General features: G+C 46.5%; 2 protein-coding genes and 2 long non-coding RNA genes across 5 annotated transcripts; 2 read left to right on the forward strand and 2 right to left on the reverse strand.

Annotated features, from left to right (window-relative positions):
- Positions 1-1,258: 1,258 nt before the first annotated feature.
- LOC136197040 (uncharacterized) lies at positions 1,259-3,028 on the forward strand. Of its 2 annotated transcripts, none has more exons than XR_010672355.1 (5): positions 1,259-1,323; positions 1,507-1,625; positions 1,681-1,781; positions 1,852-1,988; positions 2,733-3,028. It is a non-coding gene; the product is annotated as an uncharacterized lncRNA (long non-coding RNA). The 2 variants fall into 2 exon arrangements; XR_010672356.1 differs by having other exon boundaries at positions 1,681-1,768.
- Positions 3,029-3,163: 135 nt separating this feature from the next.
- Positions 3,164-4,287, reverse strand: LOC136197041 (uncharacterized). Its single transcript, XR_010672357.1, has 3 exons — positions 4,213-4,287; positions 3,460-3,526; positions 3,164-3,397 (listed from the first exon to the last, which is right to left on the reverse strand). It is a non-coding gene; the product is annotated as an uncharacterized lncRNA (long non-coding RNA).
- A 3,794-nt stretch (positions 4,288-8,081) lies between these two features.
- On the reverse strand, positions 8,082-27,177 carry LOC136196792 (uncharacterized). Its single transcript, XM_065986430.1, has 9 exons — positions 27,137-27,177; positions 26,982-27,075; positions 26,868-26,885; positions 10,128-10,330; positions 9,891-10,074; positions 9,652-9,710; positions 9,490-9,603; positions 9,098-9,444; positions 8,082-8,696 (listed from the first exon to the last, which is right to left on the reverse strand). The coding sequence occupies exons 4-9, from the start codon at positions 10,204-10,206 to the stop codon at positions 8,163-8,165; spliced, it is 1,317 nt and encodes a 438-aa protein (XP_065842502.1). The 5' UTR covers positions 10,207-10,330; positions 26,868-26,885; positions 26,982-27,075; positions 27,137-27,177; the 3' UTR covers positions 8,082-8,162.
- LOC136196789 (protein bark beetle-like) lies at positions 11,338-26,089 on the forward strand. Its single transcript, XM_065986426.1, has 17 exons — positions 11,338-11,541; positions 11,859-11,956; positions 12,004-12,268; positions 12,316-12,716; positions 12,861-12,901; positions 12,966-14,288; positions 14,337-19,445; positions 19,514-20,145; positions 22,653-22,902; positions 22,950-23,041; positions 23,098-23,737; positions 23,800-23,941; positions 24,002-24,630; positions 24,705-24,750; positions 24,818-25,080; positions 25,144-25,353; positions 25,408-26,089. Exons 4-13 carry the CDS (start codon positions 12,706-12,708, stop codon positions 24,111-24,113), a joined length of 8,352 nt encoding a protein of 2,783 aa, XP_065842498.1. The 5' UTR covers positions 11,338-11,541; positions 11,859-11,956; positions 12,004-12,268; positions 12,316-12,705; the 3' UTR covers positions 24,114-24,630; positions 24,705-24,750; positions 24,818-25,080; positions 25,144-25,353; positions 25,408-26,089.
- Positions 27,178-27,789: the final 612 nt, after the last annotated feature.

Consider the following 27,789-nt stretch of genomic DNA (forward strand, 5'->3'; position numbering starts at 1 on the left):
TGGGTCGAGTGTGCGCGGAGCACGGACAGGTTCTTTCAGGCTTGCAAGACCTTATATATTCGCAGCGCCAAGTCTTCTTAGATGCATCGCAGTCGTTATTCCTGCTGGATGTTTTTATACATCTCTCTAATTACTTGAAGGCAAAGGGAAAAAACTAAGAGCTGCGAAAGGTCAGAAATACGGTGGGAGAAAGAGAAACGAACATGGCGACTTCGCATATTATTATCTCTGCAGCAAAGGGAAAGCCAAGTTGACACATGATTATCTGGGCGAAAATCGATACAGCTGTATAAATAAGGAAAGTTTTATCTTAATATTGCCTTTCTATAATCAGCCACAAGTCGCGGCGCCTTCGATAGGACACATAACAGAGAAATAGCTTATTTATTTTATAGTCACGTGGCACAGAAATGCAGGATATCATAACAAGGGAAATAGTATATTCCGTCCAGCGAATAATCTTTTTGCTCACGGCTTGCTAACGCAAAAGCTCTCTTCTATGAAATTAGCAACCTTATCAGTTATTTCCTTTATCGTTTACCTTCAACTCTGCGTAAACGTCCATAAAGCCGGCGTGTCTACGGAGCAAACAATTCACATCCTTTATTGCCAGACTCGCGTGCATGCTTATTAAATGATGACGGAAATGAGTTGTTAGATTGTACATATATATCTGAGCTGAGACCACTGGTCTTGCATTCAAGCAATCAAGCAACAGAGAAAGCATGCGTCCTCTTCTGGTGCTAATTTGGCTGCTTTTTGTTCAGTGCTGCAGTGCTGGTGATTATGACGGTAAGCGGGGAGACGACAGACATTCACCAGAGAACATTATACCTGCAGATAATGATCAGACTTGCCGTAACGTCAAAATTGGTTCGAAGAAAATGAGCGTTTTTAAGCCAGGGGTGGGAGAATCTGCGGCGTCCAACTTTGAGACCGCCATGGGCTACGCTCCTCAGTGCGTGCTCGATGGCGTGAACTTGCCCTACGGCTCTGGTAACCACGCCGTCGTTTTTTTCAAAGGAAAATCGCACCACGTTCCGGGCGGCTACTCCCCCAAGTATCATAACACCTACGACATAGACGACGAGTATAGAGAAATAAAACAGGGCCAAAGCCAGTCGACTCCAACAGATATTAAAATTTTTATCGAACATTACGGAAGCGATTATCACTATTGGGGCCCAGGAGCGAGAAATTGTCAAGATTTTGCACAAAAGCAATCAATTGGATTAATAACGTTCACGTGATTTATATGCGTCATTTTTTTGCACTGTTTAAGCCTCGCAGAGCGAGTTCCTTCCTATTTCTCGCATCCTAGTGGTAAGATTGTTTTGTTTGAATTCATTGGCGTCCGGTTTTTCTCTAATCGCGATAAGGGGCCCCTCAATGGGTGATCGAGCCGAATCTCTCTTCCCTCCTCCCTAACCGTCTCGTTCCTCCGACGTAGAATATTTTCTCTCTAATATGAGTAGTTTTACATGTCATTTTAGTCGTCTCTCTTAGATATGACAGCAGTTGCGCATATCCGCCGCCATATTTGAAAAAGTCGATCGCCGAAAAACAGCAGAAGGAGCGATTCGGCATTACCTCTCCGCTCTCTGAACAATCAAGTAGCCTTTAAGGTACGTTTCACGGACTCGTCGCGTTATGGGATCCCTCTTAATATAGAGAGTTTAGGAGTAGACCACGTTTTTCCAATCGAATTAACTCTATAATTCAGTCTACGTGTTTCAACGGCCAGACGTTTAATTAATGAACCCATAAGGTTCGCTTTCACAGTCAGTGGATCAAACAATCGCGCTATAATTAGGAAACTTGAAAATTAATTAAATATTTTGATTTCTTTAGTTTCTATACTTTGATTCGAAGACAGTGAAGTGACAGCGATGAAGAAGAAGAAGAAGAGAAGAAGCTGCTTCGTGTCAGTGTAGAACTGAAGCAGAAGATTCCGCCTGAGCATCCAGCAGTCAGAATTCACAACAGAGGTATAACCTGTGACCATATTTGATAGGTGACACGTGGGGACTTTGTAGTGTGGGGTGCAGTATCTCTTTGGGCTTGAGAACTCCTCTCAGGGTCAATGACATACTGCTTAGGAGTAGGTTGCGTAAAAAAGTGCTTTCTGGAGAGTTTGATGTGGCGTTGATATGAATCAAGTTTTGACGAAGTTATGCATGTGCTTTCGAATCTGGGATTTGGGCGTGCGGGGTTTATTTCGTGGAGTTCTGGTGTGAGAACCGTTGTCTAAAATTTAAAAAACGTAAAAGCGATTTTCTCTCTCAGATTTCACCTGAAAAATCAAATATTTGCTGTGGGATCTCAATTTAAATTAGCGATACTGCCCGTTTTCGCGAAGACTCAACCACTAACAAAAGTCTAGAATATCAAATATTAGTGTAAAAGGCCGCTGGCCGAAACAACAGCAGAAGGGGCGTTTACCATTAAATAATCAAATAATTAAAAGTATCAAAAAACAATCTACCTATACAGAGAGCTGTATAGGTAACAAAAGTAAACAGTCTACCCATACAGAAAGCTGTATAAGTAACCAGCAGTCTACCCATACAGAAAGCCGTAGGAGTAACAAAACTAACAAAAGTAAACAGTGTACCCATACAGCTCTCTGTATAAGTAACTCAACAGTCTACCTATACAGAGAACTGTATAGGCAACAAAACTAAACAGTCTACGCATATAATGATTGTGTATTATTGATGTATTTTAATTAGCCTGTAAAGCGGAAGAAGCAAGGACGCAGAGGCAATGCCAAGTTGCTCAACGAACACGAAAAGGGAACATCATCGCGCTTTTTGTTATTCTTTTTTATAGTGCATGAAATTTAGTACATAGATATAGGAGGCTTTCGATCTCCAGGGTATGGAGACGAAAGCAGCGCGCATTTTAGCTTAGGAACGCGCGCAGGCATACACCTTGCACGTCGCGCGCGTACACATTCTCGCAAATGTAGGTAAAGTCATGTTAAAATTTTTATTAAAAATATCCCGTATGTCCAAAATAAAATTTTAAAAACGTCCTCACCCGTCTCTCCTCCCTCCTCCTCCTTGTCGTTGTCCCTGCGTCGCCGCTCCAGTGAGAGACTGAGACTGCAGTCTCCACAGTGGACTTTAACCCAAGTCCAGAGGGGGAAAGGCACATTGACCTCCAGGAGGGAGACTATCACCCAAGTCCCCAGGGAAGAGCGGATTATCCTCCAGCCCTCAAGGAGCGAGACTTTATCCCAAGTCCCCAGGGGGACAGCTGATTAGCCTCCGGCTGCCAGGGAGGGAGGAGCTCATTAACCTCCAGCCCACAAGGAGGGAGACTTTCACCCAAGTCCCCAGGGTCATCGCTTCGTCTACGTCATCTTCTTTATGCATACAAACATCGTCGAGAACTAAAATAAGAACTAAAATTTGAATTTTGAATTCTAGTTAAATACACGTATTATTTATTTACCTTGATATGGGAGAGGGAAGATTGTGAAAGAGGAGGAGGGACTTGATGCATCTTCACATATAACTATCTACAAAAAAGCCAATTTTAGACAAAATTTGAGGTGTGACGTCAATTTGGCAGCGCGATATCAAACAGGAAACCAAACCCCATTATTTCATAAAGAAATAATGAGAATCAAAGAGGTGACCCAAACCTCTCAAAAACGATGTGCTATAGTTCACGGATGCTAAAAAACTTGACCTCGCAAATTTCCCTAGATCTACACTACTTTATTAGTACAACAACCCCGCGAGGTTACACAGTTTACGGGTTAAATTTAACACCAAAAAAGACCCACTTCCGGTACACCTTAATTAGCCACGCCCTTTCGAAATAAAAAAATTCGTCGCGGTTGTCGAATTTGAGACCGTAGAGTCGACTAGATACTTGAGATCGATCGTTTTACGTGAAAAAATCGGAATTCTGTGAGGTGAGGTTTTGGAGCAAAAACCGTGTGCTATAGCTCACGGATGCTAAAAAATCTCACCTCGCCGATTTTTAAATAAACGCGCTAAATCTATTGTGTTTTATGAGTTTGATAACTCTGCGAGGTCGATTGCTTGGTGCGAGTCGAATTTTGGGCAAAATTACACTACTTCCGTTACGAATTAGGATTAACCACGCCCCTTTACAAATTCTCGATAAAATTGGCGTCGAAGCGAAGCTTGGCCTAGTTCTAGGAGCCTTTGGGAAAGAAAAACCACTTCTTCTTACTTTCGACTATTTTGATCGTGCTTCTGGCTTGGAGATGTTCGGCGACGCGATGGAGAGCATTCGCGGGGCATCAGTTGCTGTGGTGTAAGACTCTATAGTCTAAGGACAGCACGCTATGCATGACGTCACATACTGCACGCATATATACACGCTACATACACAAATACAGTCACTTGGTATCACAATAGCACATGGTGACAGGATAGGATTCGCTATGCAACATCTCCACCCCGACCGCTTCGATATGCGCAACGGCGCCCAGGAATGGCCTCTCTGGATCGAACACTTCGAACGCTTTCGAATCGCCACGGGCCTCGACAAAAAGGGGGAGAAGATCCAAGTCAACACCCTCCTCTTCCACTTAGGCAGAAAAGCTGAGGAGATTTTCAAATCGTTCAACCTGACTCAAGCGGACGCCGACAAGTACGACACGGTGAAGCAGAAGCTTCAGCACCACTTCGTCCGGCAACGCAACGTCATTTTCGAACGAGCCGTCTTCAACCAGCGCGTCCAGCGCGACGGCGAAAACGCGGAGTCATTCGTCACGGCCCTCTTCACGCTCGCCGAGCATTGCGCCTACGACGCCCTCCGCGACGACCTGATACGCGACCGCATTGTCGTGGGAATTCGCGACAACGAGCTATCGCGCAAGCTCCAGCTTCAAGCGGACCTCACCCTCGAAAGGGTCATCACGCAAGTGCGCCAAAATGAGGACATCCACGGCCATCAGCCCGTTGTCCGCGCTCAAGCGTCTATCCCGCACGCTGCAGCTGCTCTCGACGCGGTGGGTGTCTCACGCGCCGCACCCCTTTCTCGCGTGGGAACGACACGCCCCCGCTACAACAAGCCGTCTACAACGACGCACGCCGTCTCCTACGACAGCGAAAAAAGGCCCGGGATGGAGCAGACGAAGTCCTGTGGCTGGTGTGGAAGATCCGCGACACATCCGCGTGACAACTGCCCCGCAGTTAACGCCGATTGCGGACTCTGCGGCAAACATGGCCACTACGCCCGCGTTTGCCGCAGCGCACCCCCCGAACGCGAAACGGACACTCCTGAACCCGATTCGCGCTCGCTCAACGAAGTCGTCGAATCGGACGACGCTATATTCTTCGGTGATCTACACGTCGACGACGTCACCGGCGATTCCCCGGATCAACCGTGGCTCGTGCCTCTGAGAGTGGGCGCGGTTCCGGTGGTTTTCAAGATTGATTCCGGCGCTGACGCTACCGCTATCCCGGACTCTCTCTACCGAACGGTCTTTCGCACCCCGCTGACCCAGCCTACGACTACGCTCAAAGCTGCCTCGGGCGCCGACCTCTCCCTTCTCGGAGCGTTTCGATCGTCTCTTTCACGAACGGACGGACGCATCTCGCTTCCGCAGGAAATCGTCTACGTCATCAACGACCTGCACGTGCCTCTCCTCTCCAGACACGCGAGCACGGCACTTCAACTGATCCGACGGATCGACATACTCGAGCTTCCACGACGCGCTTGTGAGGACTCGATTGTCTCCCTAGACGGCGAACGCCTCAGCTCCAACGCTATTCCTCGTCTCCTCACGGGGGAAGAAGAGAAGACGGATCCGCCAGACAAAGCCGACACGCGTCGCGCTCGAAGATCTCCCTGAGAGGAATCGAAACCCGCATCGTTCAGTGTTGTGTTCTGGGAAAGAAGGATGTGGTGTAAGACTCTATAGTCTAAGGACAGCACGCTATGCATGACGTCACATACTGCACGCATATATACACGCTACATACACAAATACAGTCACTTGGTATCACAATAGCACAGTTGCCTACAGATATTTCATAATTACGCATGGTATCGTCGTCGCAGCGATTCGTACCGTAGGAGGTTTTCGATCCACACTTTGACCGACATACAAGACGATTTCGAGCTCGAAAACGCATGAATACTGCGAAGATGGGATTCGGAGTAACGTTGGGTACGTTCCGAAGAGCATACAGCGCCCGATGTCTTCGCTAAGAGAAGATGCGCGTTCAAACGAGAAACATCGAAAAGCGCTATACGGGGAATAGGCGTCCCGGACAAACGAAAAACGCACAAAACGAAATACATATGTAGGTCTCGCTAAAAAATACTAAAAAAAGAAAAAGAAGAAAACAGAATGAAACAGACTACCCCCGTCACAACTACATCGTACCAATATAAAATTTTGAAAAAGATATTTAATTAATTAATTAATACCCCAAATCACGTAAAACTTTCTGACAGCACTAACTCCAAAGACTTCTTCTGCAGCGCGCCGATCAATGACAGGACGTCTCACGAGAGCTATACATATACTCCTTACCATTGCATCACACCCATTGAAATTGTGCCAGCTGTCCAGCATAGAGTAGACACGTTCATTGGGATTGCCCCTGTGCTTCTCTTCTAACGCTGCTTCGCGCTCTTTCTCTCCAGGCAAACGTCGAGAAACCTCTTTCCACTTGTCAATCAGGAAAGGAACCAATTGTTGAAGTTCTTCGTCCGTCACCTGTCGATCAACTACTGTCTCGCTTGAAGTAATAAATCCTTTTTAAATAAAAATTATTCATTAACATCGTCATTATGATTTGTTTACGCGCTGCATGAGGTCGTTCAGGGTTGGTGGCAGGAGAATCAATGGTTTGACGGCGAGATTCCCGGACTGCTTTTAATTCATTTCTAAAAGTGAGTAATCAGACATGTTTATTTATTTATTTCTTGATAGAAATTCACTTTGTGGTCTGAAGGTCTTCCTTTAGGTGAACGTTCTCTTTCTTCATATCTCTGCATTGAATTTCCAATTTAGATCTGCAACAAGAATGCTATCTATGATCACATGATAGACGATAATATAAAGAGTGAGTCACGTCAGTCTTTTCACTTTCCAAATCGCGATTTTTGGTCCTGAAGAAAAATTCCGTCACGTGATGTTAATCACTATTTCTTGCAATACCTTAGAGCTATATATTACTTCCAAGCAATTCACGGATTGGACTGTCTTCGTTGTTTGCTTTTAGAATCTGAAAAGAATGATCAAGGTCGAGTTGAGCTATTCACTATTCTAATTCCACAAACATCGAGTTGGTCGATCGTTTCTCCTAACATGCGGGCGGTTTCATAGATGCATTCACGACCAAAGTTCTTCTGCAATCTAGGGCATTCAATCTTGCGAATTCCCCACGCTTTTCTCTGCAAAAGAAGGAGCGATGCAAGTCGGTAATTAAAAAACGCCTAATTAAATAGAATAAGTTTTGAAATTTTACAAAATAACCTAAAGTGTGGTATCTATAAAGTAGCGATTCCAACTCTAATCTATGTGGTGGGGGTGGGGCCTACAGCGACCTGGCAATGTTTTCCGCAGTAACGTGAAATCTGCAAATCGAGCTGCGATACAATTTGTCACAACGAAATTTTCAATCGCATGGAGAAGGCTTAGAGCTCTCGGATGCATTCTACCTGGCTAGGCACGCGTGGCACACTTTGCCGATCATTGGATCACGCACGGCGAACGCAAATGGCTTTTCTTCCAGGACAATTGTCCCTCGGTCGATTGGCTTTGCTGCTACGAAGCCTTTTCCCTTCGTTTGCGTAACAGTCTCCCGCATGAGGCTTGCAGACGCCATCTTGCGACGTTGCGAAGTCCCGTAATGTCCGGGTGACTCCAGAAAAGCGCGCAATTTTTTCTTGACATCGCGGACCAATTTCCTGCCTGCTTAAGCAGCAAAAAGTCAGCACCGACATTGGGGAAAATAATCTTATAGAGTAGTCGCAAATCGCGTTTGAATTCGCGCTCCTGATTGGCTTGCCATAACGTATACCAAATACGTATAAAACATTCACATAACAGACAGTCAAAGAGACGTACAGCGCTCCACACTAAAACAAATACAATCATTTCTAAAACTTACCCATAACGACCATAGCTCAATAAAGAAATGAGTTTTAGCTACTTAACACTATATGTTGTTTAGAGAACTCAACTCAAGGTCTGCGTTATAAGGAGCCGTTCTTGCATCGCCAAAACGCTCGCTGCTCTGAGGGTAACTTGTGTCTAAGCCAACCTTATCGTCAGATCGAGTTCGCTTGCAGCAGGATTGCACTCTTTGATAAGCGTTCTTCCAGAATGTCCGAAAGTCTTTGGCCGCCCAGAAAAACGCAATGAGGAAAATAAGGGAGCAGAGAATAGCGACGCGACGAACGATCAAGAACGCAAAGGTCAAGTTTTCGACGGCCGACTTTTCCTTGTTCGGACACTCGTCGTTCAAATCGAGATAAACGCATTCGACGTAACCACCAAGGTTGTCAAGATCGACGCTATTGCGAACCATGACGACGATGAAGCCATTAAGTATAACGAAAAATTCAAGGACAAAGACGACGCTTAGGAGAAAGGCGAAGCGACGTTGAAGATCGTCGAGCTGACTGACGTGCTTCTTCTGTTTGGCGTCTTGACCTTGAACCGCGGCAAAAAGCTTCTTTCTATTGAAACTCTATAAAAAAGAGACATGATCACAAAATATTGCCCGCCTATAAGGAAAACTAATTCTTCGACGGCTTAACTGCAGCCCGCAGATGTGCATGTGGACACACCGACTAACTTTTGCATATGGCATGAAGGACATATCATAACTTTCCACTTGTATATACATTTTAACCTAATGCATTTCTACTGGGGGTGTATCGGGAGAGGGAAAGACTTTTACATTTACCAATTAAATTCGTTTGCGTGCATGCATGCCTTGTGCTTTCGGAAAAACACCTTGCACAGTTGCTCGTACGGTATCTATCACCAACTACATAATTATTTATTAAAATGGTCCCACAAGTACATTAGCATGATCAATTGCCAATGCATAATACGTGAACAGCCACGGTTTACGGTTTAGTTTACCTGTTTTTTCAGTGTGTAAACCAGATGAACAGCAAAGAATCCGCCCACTGCGACTATGACTTGTTGCGGCAAAACGAATGAAAAATAATGATAGGAAGCGCTGTCTATTGTTGAGCAGACGTAGCAAAGAAGAGGATTAAAGTAAATACCTCCTCCTTTCATCCAATACGGAATGAGTGCAAGCAGAAAAGAGGTACCCCAGACAAAGGACGCCTCAATGACGTGAATTGTGTTTCGGTGAGAAACAAAGAGGCGGCTTTTTGACCGAACAATGGCAAACCAGAGGTTCACGAAGCCAACGACGCACCACGATACGCCAGATGTGAAGCAGAAATTTTGAATTATAGCTATGAAAAATACAGAATTTGTGTCCAACACTTTGAATTTCTTACTGCGAGCGATGGAGAAAGTGCAAGCATCCGATCGCAAAGCTTTGAGAAGATCTCGCTCATCGCAGCAAATAGCCTTTTCGCGTCCAAGGAGTCGCCCAACCGCTTCGGAAAATACTGCAAATCAAACGCTACAACGTGTCTGAATGATAAGAAGAATCTTACTTATCGACACAACAGAAATCAGGATATAATACGAAACGATGAGGTGAGGGAACTTCTGCCTGTATAACATGACTTATATTTAACAACAACTATCCACGAAGAGTCGGGGTCTTAATTCAAGTTAATTAAAATGACTCACTACGATTGCTTATATAGCACCAGAATCACCTTCAGCAATAAATTGATTATGGTGCTTCTAACTTCAGGGGCCTGCACTTATTTAAAATTTGACCACTAACTTTGATTTAATTGCTATAATCGCGACCGTAGCGGCGACGAATACCACCAAACCGACAATTGCTGTCACTGCAAAAATAACAGAATCGACGGTGGTTTTCGTCTCTCCAAGCCATTGCCAGTTGAGACACGAAACGTAGCAGCACGGGCTTGAGTCATTTCGGAATGTTAAATCTCTATGGCACCCTGACGAAGAAAATCAACTCACGAGTTAGAGCATTCTATGAAAATTCGACTACCTAAATTCGAGAACTGATCGAGACAGTATGAATTTATGAGAGACGCAAGAGCCATGCTGCTGATATTGGCTAAACCCATTCCTGCTGTAAGCTGATCATAAGAGACGTTCAATACACGAATTATTCCTCGTATCTCAAACGGAGAGAGCGTTTGAAAAATCGAAATTTGACCGCCACCAGGTCGAATAAGGATGTCCAACAACTGGGAGCACTTGTTAGAGCTTAATAAAGGGAGTAGAGAAGGAATGAGACTCTTCACATCCACTTGCTCGATCAAATTTGTCCCCACACCGTGGGGTAGAGAAACTTCGACGTTACAACTGCTTCCATTGACAAAGGAAACGTTTCTCTGAGCAGCAATGTCCTCCTTAAAGTCATATACATGTATATAGTAACAGGGTGTTTATTTTTCCTACCAAACGTTCCGAGCTCAAGCCCCAGTCGGGAAATGCAAAGACGAGTGATGGTACAGACGCAATGGCAAGCACCAATATACAGCAGCCGATGGCAAAGAGCTTCAGTTTCGCATTTTTAGCTCCGCCTTGCAACGCCACCATTATCAGTCTCACGTGAGCAAGCGTGAGAACATATGTGGCTGGCACGCGACAATCGTGGACTCGAATGATAATAGACACATGTATCTAATTACCGAAAAGTTCGAACAATATTTCATAGAGTCTCATGTCTAGCCGATTTTAGGCCGTTTCCCATCGTATTCCGGCCGATACTGTAGAATGACGAATAAAACAATTAATTTCAAATATTTACAATTATCAGAAAGGGACGTCGATCTTTGCATCCACTCATCGTTCAAAGTCGAGACAATAAAACTGTGGCCCCCGTTGGGAGTTTAGTGTCACCAGGGTCACGAGAATTTCGGTCCCTCCAGCCGCTCTGAACATCTCCCGCTCGACCATAATTCTAACTACAACGAAACAAATCTCTAATCGCGATCTCGATCGTCGGAGCTAGAGCCGCGCCTCGACATATAGAGCGAAGTATCAATTCGGCTCGATCTCGCGCGATGGAGAATGACTGGAACGAATCTAGCTTCAATCCAGGTAACAGCGCAGACTTTCGTAGTACGTTTAAATGAAACGATCAACTTCCAGACCTCGAAAAACCTTCCTTAGTAGCTTTGGTACTGGAGCACTATTCTCACGTGATCGCGCAAGCGCAATCGTTCCGACTCAACGAGCCTCAGAGCTACAGACTAAAGCGAGACGTGCAACTGTTCTTCGATCGCCTTCAAGTGCATATTCGATGTCTGGTACGGTCTAACTTACGTCTCAGCCCTAGCTTTCTGTCTTCGTTCTGTTACTAAGACCAAGCCGAGCCATGTGTGCTGGCTACACGATGAATCTCTCTCTAACCACTTTTCTTGCTACCAGCCCGCCTTTGGCTTGCTAGATTGGTAATTTTTTCGCAAACTGGCCTTTTGCTGGTCGAACACGGGAAATTCCTTAGTCACGCCCTCTTTTTTGCTTCCTGGCGGATTAGGTCGAATAGGCTGCTTTGCTTCTGCATAAATGACGTTTTCTTTGGTACTTGATTGTATCAATTTCTTTTATTGATTATTGATCAATGATGTCAGAAAGAATTCCGTGAATGTGGAAAACCTTTCTTATCACCTAGGACTAATGGGTGGCTAATATAATCTGTCATTATGGGTCTCATTTTTTCCAAATTTTTGCATTAGATTAACATGTTTAATTAACTATTTCATTTCAGACGTTTCTGAGTGGGAATTTTGCCCGAGAGGTCCAACCCTGTGGGAACAGATTCAAGTCATACTGAAGAAATACCCTCACGGTGGGCAGATTCTAAAGGTACTGTGCGAGAATGTTTTGCGCTTTCGACGTCAGCTTCTGAACAGGAGCTAATTCAAAATGCAGACGACCCTGGCGCTACCGAAGTGCAGTTTCTTCTCGATGCGAGGCCAGATGCATATGGCAGGGAAACTCTGATCAACCCGGAATTAGCTCGATTTCAAGGGCCGGCGCTTTACGCACAGAACAACGCTGTTTTTAAGGACAGCGACTGGGACAGTATACAGACTCTTCACCGAAGCGTGAAGGAGAAAGATCCCTTGAAAGTGGGTCGTTTTGGAATTGGTTTCAATTCTGTTTATCACCTAACAGGTAGTAAGACTTGGCGAAGGGTGAAAATATTTTGAACTACTGTCTAGACCTTCCCAGTGTTGTAAGTGACAAGAAAATTGCCTTCTTTGATCCTCGAGAGAAGTATTTCTAAAAATAGATGGTTAACGTATTTACGTTCAGACGTCCGTCCGGAGCTTAATTTCAATAGAAACTGACGCTGTCGCCTTGAGACTCAACTCTCAAGTGAAGAGTAAAGCTCCTCCTCACCTACGTTGTGTCGTCGTCAGATTGGAGCAATAGGAGCAGAATATTGATTAGGTGGAGGAGACTCACTGGTACACTGTACTGACTACTCCCGACAATTAATAGTTGTGCCGTGAGCCGAAGGAAAAGAAACGCGACGTTCCAGCACTTCAGTCATCAACTCATTGACTTGCTCCAAGGAACGGCAGCGTAGCAGTGCACTGCCACTACCAATGGCACTCCAGTGAGTCTAAAAAGGGTCGTTTTTTGGGGACCACACCCTTGCAGCCAGAAGGGCGGATGTTGACCAGAATCTGGTCATGCATTAGCGCCGAGCACCTATCCCATATGCACACTATGTCACCCGGCCCTTTTTTTCTTCCAACAGGTATTTCGTTTCTCTGCTCTTTCTACAGTTTGCTCTATGCGGTGAAAACCAGTTCTAACCACGCGTGGGTGCGGTTCTTTCACGCCTTCCCTCTTTCTCACACAGACGCAACAGCCCATGCTAAACTTAGCGGTCGCGTGACGTCTCCTGTGGTTCTGACCGAAACCGGAAGTCCTTACGAGGTTTCAGCGGATCTCGAGATCGTGAACGCCACGGTGACGTTGAAACCGGGCGTTCGTGTTCGCTTGCATCCGCGCGCGATCGTTCATCTTTCCGGTTCGAGCTCGCTCGTTGCCAAAGGCACGCCCACAAAGCCAATTGTATTGACTCTGAACGAAACGCAGTCAAATGATGCGTCGTACAGCGGCAAAGTTCGCCTCGTCGGCGGATTGTCATCGAACGAGGGTCGCTTGGAAGTCTACAACGACGTCGTTGGTCGATGGGGCACCGTGTGCAGTGAGGAGTGGGACTACCAAGACGCCCAGGTTGTCTGTAGCGAATTAGGCTTTGGTTACCCGACTAATTACCGCCTCTCGTTCGGATCCGGTTGGGGTGACGTCGGTTTCTCACGTGTCAGCTGTAATGGTCACGAGACATCCATATTTGATTGTCCTGTAAAGTCATGGAGCAATAATAATTGCACTCACGCTTACGACGTCGGCTTGGAATGTTTATCGAAAGGGAATCGTTTAGTGACGTCATGGGGTGGACTGTCGTTTGGAAGCGGTAGTTCCGGCGTGCTCGAACACGTGGTAATTGAGAAGACCGGATCTGGGGTATTGGGTGCTATAACGATCCAAGGGAAAGCCGTCCTGTCGCTGACAGATGTCATCATCGGAAATTGTTCGTCTTCTGCAGTTCATCTGCTCTCGGTGACTGAGAATGTCGAGTTTGATGGCCTACAAGTAATAAGGGCACTGACGGGCGTATCTGGATTACTCTCAACAAAATTCACGTGCAGAAATTGCTCTTTTGAGAACTTCCGCAAATCAGCAGTTGCACTGTCTTGGTATACACCGATCTCGAACTTGTCATCGTCGTCTATCCCGACAGTTAATCTCAACGTCAAACTGATCTCAACGACGTCTCAGGTCTCTTCGAAATCGATTCCCGTTAGCCCGAGCGGAACTGTCGTCCTAACAAGCGTCACGGGACGGTACGGATCGTACAAACGAACATTCGTCGCTCCACGTGGATATGGTCTGAGACTTGTTTTCAATCAGCCCGCGTATCTGCGCGACTCTATTCGTATAAGCGTCGCAGACGGCGAGAGTGATGGCGCAGTTCAGCAGTTCTCTTCTTACATCTCCGGCGCCGCTACCGTCTATTCGTCGAAATTGGTTCTGACCATCTATCGGCGCTACTCCTACTATTACCAGTCATCTGTGAATATGAGCCTAACTGCCTTCCTTGCTCCATTCGAAATAGGTAAGATTGACAGTACTATTTCTTTTTGGGTATAGTTGGTCGGATTAGGTCCGGAGTCGCGAGACGTAACGCTGAGTGACTGCACTTTCGGCACATCGGCTTTTTCGTCAAATAGACCTCTTACCCTTGGCAGCCAATTTGACAGTCTTCTCGTCCGAAACTGTTCGTTTAAATCAAACGGAATGAACGGAATAATCTCCCTCGGCGCGTCCGGCAACGTGACGATATTGTCAAGCACTTTTGCTGAAAATTTGGCTGGTGGTCACGGATACGTCTACAACACGGCTATATCCATTAGCGGTAGTTATCACACGATCGCTATCGTAAACTGTACCATTAGTGGCTTTTCTAATGCGCTTGAGTTTTCGGTCGATACAGACCTTGGATTGACTATTGCCAATTGCACGATGACGAGAAACCGTCAGTGGGCTATCTCTCTAAATCGATATTCCTACCACGACTACTACTATTGGGGAAGTTGGAATCGTACTCTGTCGGTAAACATCGCCCGAAACGATTTCTTATTCAACGCGTTGGGCATTACAATGAACATGAACGTTCAAAGTCGAGAACACGGAGCCGTATCTATTCGCTTCACACAAAACACTATTCGAGGAGGCGGCAAGGCATTCGGCTTCACCCTGCTCCAAGGCTCGCAGCTCGTGTCAAAGGTTCTCATAGCTAACAACACGTTCTCAAATAATACCGCGAGGGACATGATTGTGGATATCGAAGTTTACGGGCGAAGCGCTCTCGATTTGATTATCGAAGGCAACGCCTTTCGCTCTAATCGCGCTGAGGTCATTGTGGATCTCGCTCCGATCGCGAGCTACAGCTCTTCGAATCCAGTCATTCTATTTCAATCGGTAACGTTCAGACGAAATGTACTGACGGACAATTCGGCCGTGTGGCCGTACTCCTCGTCATCAAACCCGTCCGCCGTTCTCGTAATAGAACGAAGCGTCGACGTTATCGCCTATCACAACGTCTTCAACAATCCGTCGTCGTCGCTCGAGTTGGGTCTGCGCGGAGTGCGTCGCCGTTTGTTCTCGCAACATCTCAACATGACCCTCAACTATTGGGGAACTGTCAACTCGACTGAGATCGCGGAGCGGATTTACGACTCGATGGATTCGTCCGATCTGCCCGTCGTCGTCTACTCGCCCTACTTGCTTTCCCCCGACGACTTTTGCCACGTCGGAAAGACAGGCAACGCGACCGTATACAAATCGATTATTCTTCATTCGAATGGAACTGTGGGCGGTCCACTGAACAGGCCGTTCACTCTAAAGTCGTCTCAAACTTCGTATCTCGTCGCGAAGACGATTCGGGTACTGCCGGGCGGAGTACTAACTATCGACGCGGGCGTCACTCTCCGGTTCCAATACGGCACTGGCATCGACGTTGAAGGCGGTCGTCTCGTCACTAAAGGCACAACGGACAAACTGATCTATTTCACGGCCGAGATGGCCCCCAACGATCCGAAAACCCAATTTTCCGACGTTCGTCTCATCGACGAGTCGGTCTATTGGTATGGCACGAGCGGTATTTTGCAAATATTTCGACGCGGTTCGTGGTCGTCTGTCTGCCTGTCATACAAGAAATCTTACAGTTATAGCTCTATAAGCCGACTCGCTCAAATCGCTTGCCTTCGCCTGGGTTTCTCTTCAGGGTCTCGGAGCAGCCTGGTATGGTATCCGAAAATCGGTACTCCCGTCGTCACGTCCTTCTCTTGTTCGTCAAGCGATTCGGATTTGGACGACTGCTCGTTGTCGTTCGGAAATTATGCGGCCGATTCAGGATGCCTTAATCGGCTTGTCGTCTACTGCCGCAACACGAGGTATAGCGCGATTATAGAAAATTGGGTTGGACTGACGTTTCGCGGCAATTCGATGTCGTCTCTCTCATTTACTCACATCGCTTACGCCGGATTATCAAGAGAAGGAGCTCTTCCAGCGGTTCGGTGCTACAACCACGTTCCTCGCTTCAACGGAGTTGTAATCAGCCAATCGTATTCGTCTGCTATTTCCGCGACGTCACTCCGCGACAGAGTCAACATCAGTGGTCTTCACATCGACTCGGCTCGCGGCGACGGTATTTCCGTACGTCGATCAAGCGGCTTGGACCTTATTGTCCATAACGTGTCAATGACGAATGTTTACGGACAGGGAATACGTCTGCAAGAGGACGTCTACGACGGCGATGTGACCGCACTCGAGTCCATCTGTGCTATGCCCGCAACGCTCACTGTCGATCGGGCTAACGACCTCTTCGTCGGTCTCCGCCTTCGTCAACACTCGGCGGCCATGTTCTGCTCAGGCGTCGTTGTGGCGCCGGGGTATCTGCTCAGCGTCAGCGCCGTCAGTTTGCAACTGTACCCAGAAGACCGTTTGATCATTCGAGACGGATCTTCGGCGAACAGTACCGTTCTGGCCGACTACACCGGTCACTCGAACGCCAATGGCCGTTCCGTTCTCAGCAGTGGCAGTAGCCTTTACATTGAACTCCTGACGGGTAAGAGGAAAGGCGCGCCGGGATTCGTACTGCGCGTGGCGGCTGTTCCTGTCAGCGTACGCAAATCGTCGGTGAAGATAGAGAACGTTCGCATTACCAGATCTGATTACGGCATATTCGTTGAGGGAATGGACGACGATTTGGTGATAGCGAATTCGACGATCGAAACCCGACAATACGGTGTATACGTTTATTCTTCTCTCGGTTCGGTATCTATCGTCAATACGACGTTGACTGGGTCGTCCGTGGCTGCTCTATATTTTACCTCGTTTCGGGGTAATGTCACTATCAGAAACAATACGGTGACGAACTGCTCTTACGGAGTTCAACTCTATCATTCCTATTCTTCGGGTAATAATCTGTCGATTTCGTCTACTCTCGGTGTTGTCATTGACTCAAACGTTGTGACTGGTAGTTACTCGGCCATTCAATTAAACCTCCAGCCTTCCTACCAGTCTTTCCAAGCCAACGTCGTTCAGAACGTGTTATCGAACAATAAAATTGGTTGCGAGATTGCGGGTCAATCGTACGGCGGCGTCACTCGTACTGGAAAGTACTACGCTAATTTGGTGGGGAATAATTTTACTGCTAATCACTACACCGGTCTATCAATTACCGCAGAGCTGATTCGAGTCGTCACGATCTACAGCAATGATTTTGCGTTTCATAACAGTACGAAAGAAGGCAGCGGCTCGGCTTTTTTTGACGTCGGTTCGTTGAGCACGTTCAATGTGACAGCCAATCGCTTCACCGCGAATCGCGGAAGTTTTGTTGTCAGGTTCTTTTCTCGCTCCAAGTCGAAATCGGCAAGCGTATTTATCGGCAACCTACTTGTCAATAACACGGTCATAACGCCCGTTAGCCAAGCGGAGGGAGTGAAGGACAACCGAAGTGCCGTCGTTGTCTTAGCCCAGCAGAGTACAGTGGTCGTTCGAGAGAATGCGTTTATGAACTTTGCTTCTTCCTACGAATTGTCTATCAATATACCGGTGCAGAGTTCGGCCGAAGCGACTGTGAATGCCACGAGAAACTACTGGGGCGAAGGCGTGGAGAACGAAGCAGACATTCAAAAGCGGGTCTACGCGTTTGGAAGTTGCTCTCGTTTGGCTCGAGTCGTCGTTGTTCCCTACCTTAAATCTCCACTCGGTCCGGCAGTGGTGCCGTCAAAGACGACAGATAGCATTGTCCACGAAGATGCCTTGGTCAGTGGTCTGGTGTCGAATCGTTTCGTCTTGCGTCGTTCCCTGTCGCCGTATATCGTCATCGGCGACGTTTCCGTACTGCCTCGCGGCGAACTGATTATCGAAGAGGGTGTCACGTTGCGATTCTCCGCCAATACTGGGATTCTAGTCGAAGGGCGGCTGACGGCGAAGGGAACGACCGCTAATCCAATTTACATGGTCGACGACGACTTGCTGACCAAACAGGCGGCCGGAAAGGAAGTGGACGGATCGTTGAGACTTGTTCAGCAGTCGTCACATGTTTCCGGTATTCTGGAAATCTTTTACCGCGGTCATTGGGGCGCCGTCTGCGCGGCCAGTGAAACGGGCACGCAGTACCATGCGTTCGGAACTTATCATAACTACTACATTGCTCGCGTCGTCTGCCGAAGTCTTTTCAATACGAACAGCAGGTTTCACGAAACCGATACTTCATATGCTGGGAAAGGCTGGTTGCAGCACGTTCTGTGCTCTGGAAACGAGTTCGATTTAGCCGATTGTCAAAATTATGAATTTTCTTCGGCAAAGTGCATTTACGGCGCGCTTAGAGTCTCCTGCTACGTTTCGTCGCACTTGCCGAAGGACAGTCAAAGAAAGTCATTTATCTATTGGTCTGGCGTTCGATTTTCTGCATCGAGCGGTGGAAGAGGAAGGGGATCTGTAATGGAAAATGTGCAAGTTATCAACGCTGGTATTGCTAATGCTGAGCGCGTAGCCGCTATACAGTCCGTTGGACATAATCTCACTCTTGCAAACGTTTTGGTGTCGAAGAGTTACTGGATTGGAATCGAGACGACGAATGCACCAACGAACTCTTCACTCGTCGGAGTAAGATCGTTTGATAACGGCGGGAGTGGAATTCGACTTGTGAATAGTTTATCGTTGGCCGTCAACGATTCCCAATGCAAGGGAAATACTGGTCACGGGTTAGAATTGTCGCCGGTCAGCGTTCCAATGAGACTGTGGAACATTCCTGTCGTCTATGACCAGATCGTAGACATCTGCTCTCAGTCACTGGTCAACATCACAAAATCTTTCTATCTTCGATTCAGTCCCCGACGTGAATTGGATACCTTGCCTTCGAACTGCTTTATTACCATTATGGCGAGTCCTGGATTTGTACCGTCTTTCCACCTGATTACCTATGCTTTCGGACAAAAGCTTCGAACGTTGCAAGTTGACGGCGCAAGATATACGTCGAGGCGTTCTATGGCTGGTGCTCAACATTACACCGCTCCTCTTTCGCGCATGACTGTCGCTATCGAAATCGGCAGCAACGTCGATTACGACTACTACTGCACTTCTTCTGCACCGTATGACGATTACTACACAACCACTCCACCACCGCTCTCGTCGTCTTCTGGAACATACGACCCCGAAAGCGACTACATTCTGGCGTACATTGAAGAGCAGCCACTCTCTGGTAGGTAGCTATAGTGCATGTAGGTGCTCGAGGAGGTACGCAATTGGATCGTTCATGCCTTTCCTTAGGAATTTCAAAAACGACACAGATCATTCGTAGATGCAGTTTGTCGTCTAATACTGGTCACGGTTTGTCCGCCTACTCGGTCGATCAACGTCGCTACGAATTGATCGAATCTACGGTATCGAACAATAGCTTAGGCGGAATCTCTGTCACGTCAAACTTTACGCCGCAATTCGTCGCCACGGAGTCATCTTCCGTTTCACTCTTCTTTCTCCGCAACGAAATCGAAGGCAATTGGAACACAACGGAAAGCGGTTTGTTGCCACTGGCCGGTTTATCATTCGTCGGCGAATCAAATATCTTTCTCCAAAATAACGTCTTACGACGAAACAGGATCGGCCTCGACTTGGAGATGGCATTGCGTTCGACAGTTCTGCTTGTTGACAACGACTTTCAAAACAATGTCGGCAGTCATTCGGTACACGTACGCGGAGGCGACGCATGCACGTGTATCGGCAACCGATTCAAAGACAATCGAAACGATTTCAGCGATGTACTTTTCGTCGCCGACAACGCAAATATATTTGTTACCAGGAACAGTTTTTCTTCAAACAGAGGCCGGTCGATAGTGAGGATGACTGACGATTTGTCTAAAATTTTCGGTCAATGGAATGCGTTTGCTTTGAATTCCGCTTCCCACACTGTAAAAACAGAACTCACTTGAACGCGATTTTGGCGTTAGCTCAGCACCGAACGGATATAACCCTCAAAGTGTTTCGAAAAGCTGGGCCGTTTGTGTTACGCTAACACCAAATTTGGTTCAGTGTAGCGCAAATGAATGCATGCATGATCAAAGTTGGGGCGGGATGTTCTGCAAATACAGTACTTGAAAGGACGGTTTGCGTTGTCCCTTAGTATCATAATTGAGTTTCAACTAAACGCTTTCTCCGTGAACGGTAAAGACAGTCAAATAATTTTTGCCCTTTTCTGACGAGTTCCGATTGAACACCAAGAGAATATCGCATCCGTTGAGTTGGTAGGCGCGGCTTTACTATTCGGTGACAATGCACGAAAAATTTGCTTGGCTAGAAGGTAGTTACTAAAATATTTGGCTTATGAGCTTGCGCAGATTGGCACTGAACCTCGTGCAAAGGTGTGACATAGTTCGCCATCGGAGCTCCTTACAACTGTAAGATATACTGCGTGCATGCTCTCCGAACGGCGATACTTGGTAGCTTTTTGATATATCTACCGTCCAAGTTTCTTTTCTAATCGTTCTACGCGTCCCGAGTTACATGATTAGGCGAAAGTAGCGTTTACAGCGCTCATGTCACTAATACGCGTGCCTAATGGTCTGTAAGAGCGTCCGATCTAACCCGTTTGCCTGGCTGTGACGTGGCGGATCGCTCCAGCGGACCAAAAAAGGTTTTCTTACACCTTAGTTCACGCATGCCGCATGCTAATTCGGCTTCTGGAGCCTCCGATCTAACCCGTCTGCCTGGCTGTGACGTGGCGGATCGCTCCAGAGGGCCAAAGAAACACTTGCTGTTTTGTGTGGGCATACCCCATGCTAGTTAGGCTACTGGAGCATCCGATCTAACCCGTCTGCTTGGCTGTGACGTGGCGGATCGCTCCAGAGCGCCAAAGAAACACTTGCTGTTTTTTTGTGGTCATACAGCATGTTAGTTAGGCTGCTGGAGGTTCCGATTAAACCCGTCTGCCTAGCTGTGACGTGGCGGATCGCTCCAGCGAACAGAAAAAATTAACTTACGCATACCCATGCTAGTTAGGCTTCTGGAGCATCCGATCTAACCCGTCTGCTTGGCTGTGACGTGGCGGATCGCTCCAGAGCGCCAAAGAAACACCTGCTGTTTTTTTGTGGTCATACAGCATGTTAGTTAGGCTGCTGGAGCTTCCGATTAAACCCGTCTGCCTAGCTGTGACGTGGCGGATCGCTCCAGCGAACAGAAAAAATTAACTTACGCATACCCATGCTAGTTAGGCTTCTGGAGCATCTGATCTAACCCGTCTGCTTGGCTGTGACGTGGCGGATCGCTCCAGAGGGCCAAAGAAACTCCTGCTGTTTTTTGTGGTCATAGAGCATGTTAGTTAGGCTGCTGGAGCCTCCGATCTAACCCGTCTGCTTGGCTGTGACGCGGCGGATTGCTTTAGCGGACCGTAAACGTTCCTCTTCCGGTTTAGTTTACGCATACTGCATTCTGACTGCTGCTGACGCCTCTGACTAGTAAACTGAAAATTTTTTATTGTTTAATTGCGCATGCCGCATTCTAGTTAGGCTGCTGGAGCTTCCGATTAAACCAGTTTGCCTAGCTTAGACGCGGCGAATTTCTTCAATGAGCTGTTAGCATGCAATGATTGTTTAGGCACACCGCGTTCACCCTGTATATAGGCTGCTAGAGCAACCGATTTAATTAACTCGTCTGTCGTTTGGCTGCAAAGTGGTGGAGTTTAGAATAAATGCACTACTGTACTTGGCAAAAGATTTCTAATTTTAGCTACAAGCTTCCTTGTATGACTGACCACGCAATGTCAAACGGAGGCACTTCCCATTAACTCTTTTGGGTAATTTCGTGGCTGCAATGGATTCTAATATCAGTTCCATAAGAGTATGTGCATGAGAAACATTCAGCATTTTTTGATGAACTAGTTATGAGTTAATTTTTATGCTCCTTGATAGGTCACAAATTGTAACTAATAAAGATCGCTTTACCATAATAATTTTAAATTAAATGACTAAATATCCGTGTATAGAGAGTAGCAAAAAAACGCTGTGAATGTTTGTGAATTTATAGGTAAAGTTATGCTTCGTAATAACGACGCGCAAATTTACCCACACCCTTGGGTAGGCTTGCTGGGGGCTCACGCATGCACATCATCAAACCAAGGCGGCTAATAATTCAAATTCACAAAAATATGTTGCAATTAATCTTTAATGAGGTTTACGTAGCCGTTAGCACAGGATTGGCATAGCCTTTGGACGTGTTCAGAAAGAACTTTCGAATAGGTAAGCAAGCACCTCCGGGCTTATTCACAGTGCCTTCTAAAGCGTTATCGCAACACTAAAAGTTGGTGACTCTACAACACTGCGCCTAAGGTTACTTTGAGCCAAAGCTAAGGTTAGAATAGTTGCAGTGACTGTAACCTCGAAATTGTGTTAGCACAGCACCTTCAGTTTTAACAGTGCAATCAGTTATCAGCGTTGAGCCTTCGAAAGGCGTTAACCTGCAGTGGACCAATAACTCCATCTACGATCAATCCTCTGATACGAAATTTACGGTCAGTTCTCCCAACACTCAGCTGCTTACTGTGTATGCGAAGCGTAATTGGTGGGGGCCGGTGGAAAGCTCTCGGTCTCTATCGCACCGAATAAATGTTCCATTTTCGGTGAACATTACGCCCGTATTATTGAAAGATCCGCAGTTAGTGAGTTCTTGTAAGTGATTTACGATGAAGTTTTCTGATAATCAGATTCTTTTCCAGATTGCTCTTCCGGTTGGAAAGGATACGACTGCGACTGTCATTTGTACGTTGGTGGAGCACTTACTTGGCCGGCAGCAAATGACTACTGCAAGGTGCGTGTTACGTTAACAACGTTCGTACATAGATCGAAGACTCGATACGTTTCTAGTCATTGGGAGGGTGGCTAGCCACAGCCGGATTTACTTCATCGGGTGAGTTCTTCCGAGACATGTCTTCCGTCTCGCCTTCCAGTTCACTTCGCCGACCAGATATATGGCTAGGACTCCGAAATAGCGGCGACGGTTGGCGGAACAGTCAAGATGGAGCACTGTTTGATGGACTTTATCCGAAGTGGAAGTCGGATGCGATGAAAGGTGCATCGGGCTGTTTGATGATCGGTGCCGACGGCTGGAAAGCTGTACCGTGCTCTCGTCGTCTTCCTTTTGTCTGCTCGCAAAGCGGATCTAGGCGGCCATCCTTGCCTAATTTTACTCACAATCTTCTTTCGGTTAATAGAGACGACGTTGTCAACGGACAAATTCTGGGATTATTATCCTTCAATAACAGGACCGTCAATGCGACGTATTCGATGACTGTTTTGAACACGTCCGAAGCAATCTTTTCTCCCTCGATTGGTCTAGATGCCACGTCCGGCTCAATCATCGTAGCTAATGCGTCGCTGCTCCAGCATTATGCGCATAAACGCCTGGTTTTCGTCATTCGCGCGAGTCTTTCTTCTATTTCCAACTGCACGGCTGCAAAAGCGGTCTCGTTTCAACTACTCGGCTCTCCCAAGAGTATACGTAGTGGTACGTTTATTCCTTTAGAGGCGTACGAAGGGTTTGACGTTTGGTCGCACTTCTATTCCTAGGAAGCTCTGTCGTCGGCCGAGTCGTCGGAGGTTCAATTGCTGGCGTTGCTGTTGTTATTTTGGCCTGTCTTCTAATTGTTAGCGTCGTCAAGAGAAATCGCAGACGTGCGCGGGCTTCTATGCTATATACCTCCTTGCAAAAGTAACGATAACCTATTACCCGCGATCATTGCACGTATTTAATGTATTTTCTTATATATAGGTCGGATAGCTCAGAAGACGTGTGTACTACAAGCGATGCCGCGGACGAAACACACGAGGAAGATCTTGGCCTGGCAAATAAATCGGTCGACGATAAGAGCGCTAATTTGTGAGGCCTCCGCGAGCGTAGATGATGCCGTGTTACCGCAGCAGTATAGACCTAGCTGCGCAGCTGGGCAAACATATGTTGCAATCTGCTGTGCTAGTCCTAGACGTTGCGCTGTGTCTAATTAATTTGAGAAGGAGCCCGAGAGTGTGTGGCAAGACTATTAATTAATTCGCTTTCCCTGTGTAGCCCAGTTTACTATTAATTCACCGAAGTCCTCGCTCCGGCGACTCTCGGCTAAGACCTTTGCAAACAGCGCTTCGAAGGCAGGACCCGCTGTCGCACACTGCACAGCTCGGTGACCAATTATCTGCTCTTCATTTACCTGACGAGACAGCAGTGCTCGCGTTTTTGCGCAGTGTGCTTGAAACGAAATGGTTGCATAGCTTTGGGACCTATCTATGATGTACAGTAGGGAATCTCCAACCTTATCCGGGTAACCGTTCAAGAAAAGCTTAACCTTTTGACTGAATTTTCCTCGCGGCATCTTTCGGCGACGGTAGACTGTTTCTCCAAAGTTCTTCGTAAGGCGCTTGAATCTTTTAAAGAAGAATGAGGCCCCTTAAGGGGACTCACCGGCAGTTTTTCGCGTTTCAAGAAAGAACGAAAGGCTGGCGCTCTCGAGTCAAATTTTCTTTATGAAGGTACTATGATGGCATACTCTGGGAGGGAACATTCGAAGCGTTCCGGTCGTTCCCCAACACACCACAGGCTATTAGATGCGTAGCTGTATCGAGGCCCAGTTCTCCTCCGTCGTCGGTCGAATGGTCTCCTCTAACGACCGAAAGTAAGCCTTAAGGCGTGTCTTGTCGTAGTTAGATTTATGCGTGCGTGCGGTATTCACAGCGGCTGTAGCGAGCAAAAATGTCGTGGCCCGGGTGGATGTGAACCCTAAAAGGGGGCCTCACCTTTTGTCTCATCGTCTCGTCTTTGAACAATGCCTAACGAAGAGATCGACGTCGCTATAAATAACAGTAGTTTGATTGCACGCATAACATAACATAACACATTCAAAAGTTGTCCTTTTTCTTTCTCAGATCTATTCAAAGCGGTTAATGATTGTGTACGTTCTGGCTGAGTGGTCGATCCGGAACGCGACGTAGGTGTTGGGGGAATCCTCTCTAATCACGGGAGGGCGAAGAGCGAACTTCTGCTTTTCATAGAACAGGAGACGAATCTCAAATAATTCGACTCCTCTAATGTCGAATGTGAATGGAGACTCGTTTGAAGTAACGAAAACAATGATGGTAAAATTACTTTCGTCGTCGAAGCTAATCACTAATTAGAATTGGTCAAAGCAGAAAAAGAGTAACAATTGTCGAACGAAGTCCCCATGCATGGCGGAGACGTACGTTAGAACTCGAACCGTTTTCCCCAAGAGCCCCGCCCCCACACGCTAAGACAGGAGAAACCGTTGTGGAAAACGAACTTTTGCGTACGCGAACCAAGTTGTTTCTCAGGTGTCAACTGCGGCTCGCTCAGCTTGTCTCTGTCTTTACCTGTATATTTCGGTGATATCGTCATGAAATTTGGCCAAAGGAAGTTTATGCCCGTAGGCATAGAGATATTTCTATGGTTTCTGCATCAGTTAAATTGTTTTGAAATTCTGCAAGATTATGCCGTCTGGAGCGATGGAAATTTGTGACGCCGCATTTTCCAGCAAACTTCTTTCCTTGCAACGTGGCAAAGAAACATTCGTCATTTTTTTTTAAATTTAAACATATTTGTGTTCTAATTCTAATGTTTGTTGGTAGAGTCTGTGACGTGCGCTAATGGAACCACTTGATGTGCAGGTAAGCCCTCGGAAAGTAAAGCTGCTCGTCGTAATTTCTTTTGCGTAGGCGTTACCTTGGGGTCCTGAGCAAGACCCCGTCATCAAAAACTGCTCCAACGGGGTCCTGAGCAAGACCCCGACATCAAAAACTGCTCGCGATTTTATAAGGGAAGGGACGCTTGTTTTATTTAATAAATTGAAAAAAATTGCGCAGAGTATCCCCTCGCGTTTTCATGCACGGGCAGTTTCGACGGGGTCTTGCCCAGGACCCCTTCGAGGCAGTTTTTTTTCACGGGGTCGTGCCCGGGACCCCGCGCGAGCAGTTTTTCAATAACGGGGTCGTGCTCAGGACCCCCAATTCCTAAAAATATAAATCAGCTTAGTTGATGCAGAGAATACGATGTACCTTTCATCATGATTCTTGACTAAGCGATCCGAGCACGGGTAGACTTCAAGATAATCAGATGCCTGTTCTGTGGACTTAATTTTAAAGCACGAACAACTGATTGCCCGGTTTCTCGTGTTTGTCTACGGTTAGAAACGAGACTACGGTACAATAGGCTGCTGGGCGACCATACTACTTTTTGGACTTGAGGGATTCGAAACGTGAGCAGAGCACCACCTCATAAGAGAGAAACAGTTTCAATCAATTACGGTAGTATTTACGGCCCGGTAACCCCAAAGTACGTCATGCGTTTACCGCCGTCTACATCACACCTATTAACTATAACTTAACTAAAGGCTGATTTAGACTTTTTAAAAGATTTTCATTCATTAGAGTCGTAAGGGGATCGAGGCCGTAAATAAATAGATAGCGATACCGCTCACGTGCATAGAGCTATCACCGTACTTGGAGCAACGAGAGATTACGATTCTGATGGCAATGAATCCAGCTGTCGGTCAATCGAGCACGTGAACACGCTGAACGAACCGCGCAAATAGAAGGGCTTCAGAAGCGCTGGCTGCGTTCCAAGAATAATTTTCTCTTTCTGGCAGAAAGAGCGCCTAAAAAGAGACATCAATAGCTGTCCTCCCTCTTCTCTATTTCAGTTGGGCCCATGCTTATTATGACCTTTCACATTACATGAAGGATATGCATACCTAACATAGGGTTCAGCTTGAATTAGAAGAACGAGCAGTCGCCCATTGCGCCAAGAACACAGACTGTGTATTCGAAAACTGCAAGAAGAGGTATCTACTAAATATCAATTACATATTTTCATTAAATCAAAATGAATATTTGACTATTGACACACCTGAATATAGGCATACTTGCTTTCGCTTCAATGCCACTATGTTTCCCTAAAAGTCTATAAATCTCCCGTGACTTTCAAGCCAATGAAAAAGAGAAAAGCATAACGATAGAAGCAACATCACATTGGAATACATGAGAGCTAATGCAGGTGAAACAAGCGCACAAAGAAAATCCAAATCAACGATCTTAATCTCTTGAAGCCTATAAAAGATATTTACGTAATTAATTCCTTCTATTTTGCATATTCACCGGAAGGTGTAGGCTTTCAAGTTTATCCAATGAAAATATCTTCAGCTGTACGTCGTACAGCCTCACGCATATTTCGACTCGGAATCGACCATTCACAAAATTCATGCATCAGACGGACGACCTAATAATTTATTAACAAATCATTAAAAAAAGGCGATCGAGTCGGCTTTTCTCGACCTAAACGTTTCCGTAGGCGCGAGTACAGATTTCTTTCGTATTTGAGTGTAGGCGCGAGTAGAGATTTCTTTCGTATTTGAGTAGTCTACCATAACGCGATATCGAGGATGGAACAGGGGCCTTAGCTTCGGTGCCTGTGGATTTCGAGTTGATTCGTTTAGCGACGATTAGGTTTAGGTCTGCGTCGCTGATGAAGTTGGCGAAAAACTGCTCGTGAGACCCCTTAGG

This window comes from Oscarella lobularis, chromosome 16, assembly GCF_947507565.1.
Source record: "Oscarella lobularis chromosome 16, ooOscLobu1.1, whole genome shotgun sequence".
NCBI classification, from domain to species: Eukaryota; Metazoa; Porifera; class Homoscleromorpha; order Homosclerophorida; family Oscarellidae; genus Oscarella; species Oscarella lobularis.

Coding starts and splice junctions, on each gene's coding strand:
- LOC136196789 (XM_065986426.1), top strand. Junction 19,446..19,513: donor TGAAGAGCAGCCACTCTCTG/GTAGGTAGCTAT, acceptor GCCTTTCCTTAG/GAATTTCAAAAACGACACAG. Junction 23,042..23,097: donor CAGCAAATGACTACTGCAAG/GTGCGTGTTACG, acceptor ATACGTTTCTAG/TCATTGGGAGGGTGGCTAGC.
- LOC136196792 (XM_065986430.1), bottom strand. CDS start 10,206: ATGGGTTTAGCCAATATCAGCAGCATGGCTCTTGCGTCTCTCATAAAT. Junction 9,711..9,890: donor ATTATAGCAATTAAATCAAA/GTTAGTGGTCAA, acceptor CATGTTATACAG/GCAGAAGTTCCCTCACCTCA. Junction 9,445..9,489: donor CACTTTCTCCATCGCTCGCA/GTAAGAAATTCA, acceptor TATTTTTCATAG/CTATAATTCAAAATTTCTGC.